Here is an 8,031-nt window from a genome sequence, read left to right on the forward strand (position 1 = left end):
TAAAATTGTTTAGAATGCACGAACCGGTGTTGCCACAAAAATCAACTTAACGCTTAAATACAAAATATCATTTTATTTTAATTAAAATCCAATGAAAACTTTTTACTTTTTCATGAGATGAAAATTTTTATTTTATTTTTTCTAATTTTTTTTTCAGCTTTTAGCATTAAAAACTTTCATTTTTGGAAAGCACAGTTTCACATAATTGTTTTCGGAACTGAAACATATCAATGGTGTATGTACACCCACTATTGGTATAATATTGGATATTTAACACAAAATTCATAAATTTTTTAATTAAATATGATAACAGAAGCACATTTCCAAATAAATATTGGCAAAACAATTTTTGTCCCAAATAAGTTTTTAGTAATTGCAATTGTTATGATTTTATGTAATTATTATTATTTTGTGAAATCCCAAATACATCTTACATATTAGTTTCTAATTAATCTATATTATTTCACATGCACATCTAATTCACTTTAAATGAATCAAAATTATTTAGACTACTGTTTGACCACAAAATCACGACTACTCTAATTAAGGTTAGTGTATCCATCAGCTTCTTCTGTGTCCACATACAAAATAAAAAAAGATCAAAGATGATAACATCCTCACTAAAGGAAGGCGTATAAGAAGTCGTGAACTGCGTGATATGAAGACAAAGAACATTACACACATCAATCAACACTTCTTTATATTATTACCGTGCTTAGCGCAAGTACCCGTATCTTTATATAAGATATAAGATCTATATATAAATTGTAAATTTTTATATAATTTTACTTAATTAATTTAAATTTTTTCCTTTTTTAAAACTGAAAACTAATAGTTTTTATAGTATTTAAATATAAAATATAAAACTCTTTTATTGTTTCGCTATATTCTTAATAAATTTTCAGGTACTTTCAGGTACCCTTGATAGCTTATCGAATGCACTTGGGCAATAAAAAGTACTCTACATTCCTAGATTAATTAGTAAAATCAATCAGTGTTAGACACTATATATATTTTTTAAAATTGTTGTTATATTGCATATGATAAAAAATAATTGCAACTTAATGTTTTATATAATTACTAGCTATTCCACCATGCAATTAATTATTTTGCTTTTATTTGATTTTATAATAACACATATTTATTGAAATAACTACTATAATTAAATATCGTTAAATGAAATATAGAGTAAATTTGTTTCCCAATTTTCTGATATATAAATAAATTCACAACACGTGAAAATACCATATTAAATATAATTGTTTTTAGAATAAACATGAATTTCTTAAAGTTAAACCACTGATACTTAGTATTTGACCCAATGATTTACTGTTCGTTATGGCAAATACTAATCACATTTAGACACGTTTAAATCGGATCGAGTCATCTATCGGTATCATTAGTATTCGTGCAGTAAAATGTGATATATTTCCCTTAAATACGGTTATCTCGATGCAGTGCCGTATTGCTCGTCTGTAATTGCTGCGCATCTCTTAACGAGACATCAATGTTTCACATTTCTTAAGTCTGAGTTCCAGATCATAGGAAATACTTCAAGCTGATTAGACGTGGTGCTATAGGTAATAACTCGGAACAGCTATGAAAGCTGAACATATCATTAACATCGTGCAAACATTTGTTACATTCCTTCTTTATTGAGCAATTTAATAAATTATAGGCAGTCTGAACCATATGTTGACATCTGTGTGCAGGTTGTAGCCGCATTCTCATAAAGATGATAAAAACATTTTACATATTAAGGTAAGAGGTATTAAATCTGTTCTGAAAGTAATATTAGAAGACAAGATAAGTTTAAAATAAGATTACTCAGAGAGTTTTGTACCAAATAGGAGAAAGTAAGTTTTATTTCTTCAGAAATACACTACTCCATTAATGACCACAATAATTATTTTAATTAGTAATGGCGTATACAGAAACTTATTTATGATTGCTTTTGAAATTTATATGGAAATATTTAATTGAGCGAACCATTTATAACTAGTGTAAAATAATTCGAAATATTTCACAAGTTACTTTATAGCCCATAACTCTCCCTTTTTCACACTACTGACTTTAATGTACCGTGTAAATAACACCTTCCAATTAAAATTATATTATAAAGTAGTTAGTATATAAACTATATTTATTGTAAATATACAATAAATGATGAAATAAATAAAACATTATATTTTTTGCTTTATTTATAGATGTTTCAGACAACTTATAAAAATTCTGACGTAGTTATAACTGGAAAGCAAGCAAACGGATCCGAGTTTTGGTAATGAAACTTATTGTGAACATCATTAACTAAAATAAAGCATAATTTTCGGCGTAAAATTGCTGAAGTTTGAAAATGATTGTAAAATATCACATATTACGACTTATGGCCTTAGGTATTCACATACAAAACGGACTTCAAATGATATTATAATCATTTCACAAGTAATTAAAATTCGAATAGAGAATTCTAAAAAGAAATAGTTTAAAAAATAAAGTTCTTAAAGTATTCAAATTTCGTATACATTTCTCACGTGAAATATGTTAAACAATCTCTGAATAAAATTTTAGCAGTTGAAAGGTAGTACCAGTTCGCTATAGAAAGAAGCTTGCATTTTAGTGTCTTAAGAGCTAAGTTATTTAACTGACCGATTTTCCATTGCCTGCAAATACCTGTTAAAATAAAACAAAATCAAACTGTATTCGAAAAACGGACATATGTAAATATGGTCTTGATCGATAGAAATTAATCCCTAGAAACGATAGCAAAAATAAAGGGGTTACTATGAACTAACACTAGCTAAGTATATTATTTATTATCTGCTAATAAACTTTATTATCTAAAGATAAACTTCAAAATATTTGTAGTAAAAAAACTTGGATTAATAAAACTTCAAATGTCTCTTTCTCAATACAAAATTATTTAAACTTTATATACATATGTTAATAATTTTATTACATTCAACTGCTCAATCGCATAAGAAAATTAGAGGATTAACTGTTATATAGAGACTTTAAAGAAATATATAGCTAATCCTACTCGCAGCAATTTTCAATAAAGAAAATATTTTATTTTTATATATTTTTACCAACGTTATCTGCCGATCATTGGTAAGAGCAATTCATATAGATTTAACAATAATTCAACATTGAGTAACTAAATAATTTATTTATAATTATTTTATTAAAAATTTTATCAAAATAAATTATTTTGTTAAGGTTAATCGAAGTTGAAGGTAAATTAAATTGATTAAGATTCTTTTTAATTGAAAAAGAAATAATCTAAAATTTTATTGCACTTAAATTAATTTTTTGTTTATAAACAAAGCATGACTTCAAGTTTATAATTAATTTTTGCATATGAAATAATTGGCGATAAACTGGAGACTGGTTACATACATCAAGAGTAAGAAAAGAAAGCTAAACAAGCAGAAGAAATTGATTGTGACTTAACCGAAGCGTTAATACCCTACACAAGCAAAGTTCTATTACAAAACAATCAAACAATAAAGAAATATTAAATACTTATTGAATTGTTTTAGTAATATTTAAGTATATTAACTAATTTTCGTCAATTTTTTTGATAAGAATTAATTTCCACTGGTCGATAAAAAAAATCTACGATGAGCTTAAAAACTGGAAATTAGTTTATTAATATCAACACAAGCAAATCGACATTATCAAATTGAAACGTGTTTTCACTATATATTTCTTTATGGGTACCAAAAGAGATGACGATCCTTAATTCTACTTAATGAAATACTTAAGGGTCAGATATACCATATATATAATAATCACATCTTATAATAATTTTTTTTATTTTTCTAATGTAATAAATCTACCGTCCACATTAGTGTAGTGAGTTTCAATTAAATATTTTAGGATCACCAAAACTTGTAATTTCCTCCAATCTTAGAATTGATGGACCAAATGTTTGCTGAGTATTTAAACAAATTATTTTATTATTCATTTGTCAGTTGGTATAAAAATTTAATCACGCACAAATGTACAATTCCAAATCGGTAAGTTTCGGTTTGAGTTCAATTATAAAATATATGTAAAATGATTGATATCATACACATCTGCAGGTACAATGGTTGTTGCCTACATTAGTGGTCTTGCTATGCACAATTCAGAGCAATGCTGCTAACATAGATAAAATCAAAAGCACCAACAATTCAACAAGCAATATTTTTGGCAGTAAAGTGCAAAGTGCATTGAACGTGGCTAAGTCAAATGTTCAAAATGTTGCTGTGGCCGATCAATATCACAGAGACGAAAGTGGCAAATATGTAAATGATGTAAGCGGCATTTATCGTGATGACATTTCCAAAGGACGTTGGCCGTCCGATAAGCGTGGACAATATCAAGATAACTACAAGTGGCGGTATGTGCATGACAAAAGTGGTCAATATGTAGCTAATAGCGCTGGACAGTATGTAAAGGACACACGTGGCTTATATCATATTGACAATACGGGTAGCTATCAACAGGACAACAGCGGAATTTATGTGATGGATACACGTGGAGCATATAACGCAGAAAAGATTTAATTACAAAAGATTTGAATATTCAACATTGAATGAATAATCATCAAGTGCATTTTTAAAAGCTAAAACTACAAAAAAAACCTAACAAACAGACACATTTCACTATTCGACAGAGTTTCCGGTCATTAATTTCATAGAATTTCTGTCGAAAATATCAACAATTTATGATTCTGCAAACAAATCGTACTAAAATTGCTCCCACACTATTTAATCATACAACGTGTCTCGTCAAAAGTGGTAAACTACTTCGATATCAATAACCCTAAATGCAGATATTTTGTCACGTAGTGTTTAGTACATATGACAAAAATAAATTAAAATTCAATATGAAAACAGGTACGGCTAACACTCTACTACCAGAAGGTCAACGTGCCTGGCCCGGCCTGACCTGACATCCATCATTCTATGTTCATAAATTTATATATTTTTTTGTACCAATTTTGCGTATTTTGCATTTTGCAAAATCATTGCTTGCGTATTTTGCAGTCATTGTACTTGGTAAGGTACGTTGTCCTTTTAAACCAGCAACAAACATTTAAGCCAGAATTTTAATTTTTAAGAAATTTCACTCAAAGGACAATTTAATAAATCCTTACCTTTGTTTTCGACAAAAACTTTATGAAATTAATTTAGGCGGTCCATATAAATGCAAATATTTGACACAATGCCAAATCGAGAAGTGTGAAGTTACTTTATACTTAACACCTCCACTACACTCAGATATGCATAATTAAAAATTTTAAAATAGAATAATTAAAATTATGCATAATAGCATAATAAAAAGTATACAATTTTCAAATTTTTTAATAAACTTTAAAATATTTAATCATTTTAAAATACTTCAAGTATTTTTTGTATAAATAATTTTATATATTTACAATTAACAACAAGTATCAGGAGATAAAATCACATGTGTAGTAAAGCCTTGACCACTAATAAGGATCAATTCACCATTGACCAGACAATCACACTGGGAAAATCTTGGCAAAAGCCTGCGAACACCCACAATCTCTTTATTAACCACAAGACAGCATTGTTACCCGTATAGGAATAGTGTCCTGCAGAAATCAACTTCATGTAATTGATAACGTACTAAGCTTCAGATATATTGTCTATACCGTATCTTTTAAATTTCATCATGGAACTGGTCATGCGCAGAAGTCATGTGAATCGTGTAGCACAATAATTTAGCACAATGTATTCAGCTCTGGGCATATACTACTACTGCTGATATTATTGATATCGAAAAGAAATCTGCGTAAATGGGCTTAACGGTGAATTAAAATAAAATATAATATGTAACTATTACCAGCACGGAGCGCCTTCCACGGAGGGCCTTCCACGGAGGGCTATCTGATTACTGTCAACCATACTTACTCTGTGTGTTTTTGGTATACTTTTTAGTCTCCTACCAGTTGATGATGGCTATCAAATAAACTATGAACTCATAAGGTTTATCCCGACGTCGGCATATACCGGATCGAAATTCACTGAAGAACCCAGAAGACAATTCTGCTTAAACTACTTCTAGCAGTAACCAATGTGGGAGAAAACAGTATTTTCGGAGGAGAATTTAAAGAAGCACTAACCGCACTTAGAATCTGAGACTAGAGATAACATGAATAGAACAGAGGTGCATAGAAAGGAACGCAACTTAATTAAACACGTTATGTACATACTTTCTAGAATATCTAAGTCAACTGGAAAACCTTCCCTTGAAAACCATATTCTATTTAAAGGTTCAAAATCTTTTTTTATTAAAAAGGTGCATTTTTAGAATCACCACCTTAATTTGCCTGCTAAGCTAAACTAGTCAATTTAGTTATTGTATACCATAAATAAAGTAAAAATATCAAGGTGTCCTGTTCAATTTTATAGGAAATTTTATTTAGTGATGTCAGCAACATAAAAAACGTACTTCTACAAAAATTTTATAATTTTTTGCGAAATTTATTCTTTCGTAAATTTATCTTTACATCTCTTATATCAATTTCATTAAGCCAAACCAAATTGGTAACCAAATAATTAACATAAATTAATTTTTAATTATACGCTGCCAGAGATTATAAATACGAAACATGGAGTTTCGTTTTTCATCGAAATTTGGTGCAATTAGTTTGAGACAAAACTTTCCGAAATCTTAATTTTAAAGACACAGAATTCGATCTATATTTAATCCAAAAAAAATTTCACTCCCTAAGATATGCAAAGCCATCACTTAGTTCTTTTTTTGTTATTAAATAAGTGCAACTCTTACTTCCCTGCACTGCATCATTGCGTCACTGCGTCACAGCGTCACTGACAACTGATATGCAAATTAAGAAGCAATTTTTTAAGATAAAAGGAATTTTTATTTAAATTTTGATATTGTGAAAATAAAGTAAAAACCAAATTTTAAAAATTAAGTGAAGCTGAATTTTTCACAAGGATGTAAGGACGAACAATACCGCTGTTGGCTTTATAATTGAAAGTCAAGTGCTGAAACTCAATGTTGAATGCAGTTGACGCGTGTTTAAGCTGCAAAATTTCTTTCATTTTATGTTTTTATTATATTGTATTTTTTTTCTTATTTGGTATGGTTTTGATGATGTTGACATTTGATAAGCACGCGAAAAACTATAATGTATAAAGCGAAATATTGTACTGAACGTATTTACTTTGGGTACTTCACGGAACCTTTAATAAAGAACAACAAGTTAACAAAAGGAAGCAGTTTTGTAACCTTTCAATATTGCACTTACCAGTGCGATTAGATTTTGGTCTACATGGTTTACGACGTGCGTCCTGAGAGGTTGAACTTGTATTATCGTGCGTCTCAATCGACATAGCTTCATCGTGTTCTATTATTTGTGCTTTAATAGTCTTTCGCATATTTGTAATCTACAGGAATATATATATATATATATATATATATATAAATATATTAAGAATTAAGTGGAAATCAAGCGTAACTATTATTTTATATATTATTTCACTCACCTCTTTTTCAACGCGAAGCTTGTTTTGCAAACATTTTGCCTTTTCATTATTGGCAGCCTCAACCTGATTCTCAACATAAGTCAAAGTCTTGTCGCAAGAATCAAGCCAGCCCTGCAGAATTTTCTCAATTTTTATTAGATAGTCTGGTGGTATATCGCGGCCCTGAGCAAATTCGACCTCAAACATGCGTTCATTTTGAAACAACTTTCCTCGTATGATATCTGAAATAATAAAAAAGACTCATGTATATTTTATTTATGGTATATAAATATTGGAAAAATCAATTGAATCAAGTCATTTCGATACAATTTTCTACAGACACACCTTACAAAATCTAACTGTGCTCCAACAATTCTTCAGAACTCGAAGCACACAATATAAATTTCATATTTTTTTCATCCAATTATTGAGCCATAAAAATCTATTCCACTTCAGTTTGATGGTTTGGTATTTTAATTGAAATTCGAAAATATGCAATAGAAAACCAAACTTTTTTTGGATTGAT

The 8,031-nt window shown here is 28.9% G+C and overlaps 2 protein-coding genes across 2 annotated transcripts; one reads left to right on the forward strand and one right to left on the reverse strand.

The window, feature by feature from the left end:
* The first annotated feature begins 3,986 nt into the window (after window positions 1-3,986).
* Window positions 3,987-5,329, forward strand: LOC119684234. The gene is made up of 2 exons (XM_038098238.1): window positions 3,987-4,019; window positions 4,086-5,329. The coding sequence occupies exons 1-2, from the start codon at window positions 4,002-4,004 to the stop codon at window positions 4,548-4,550; spliced, it is 483 nt and encodes a 160-aa protein (XP_037954166.1). The 5' UTR covers window positions 3,987-4,001; the 3' UTR covers window positions 4,551-5,329.
* A 1,260-nt stretch (window positions 5,330-6,589) lies between these two features.
* Window positions 6,590-7,747, reverse strand: LOC119684236 (COP9 signalosome complex subunit 7-like; the record flags this gene model as incomplete). Its single annotated transcript, XM_038098239.1, is given in 3 exon segments — window positions 6,590-7,223; window positions 7,289-7,427; window positions 7,527-7,747. Coding segments are annotated over 3 exon segments (383 nt in total), but the record flags the coding sequence as incomplete, so codon positions are not given.
* Window positions 7,748-8,031: the final 284 nt, after the last annotated feature.

This window comes from Teleopsis dalmanni, chromosome 2 (assembly GCF_002237135.1).
Source record: "Teleopsis dalmanni isolate 2A chromosome 2, ASM223713v2, whole genome shotgun sequence".
Taxonomy (NCBI): Eukaryota; Metazoa; Arthropoda; class Insecta; order Diptera; family Diopsidae; genus Teleopsis; species Teleopsis dalmanni.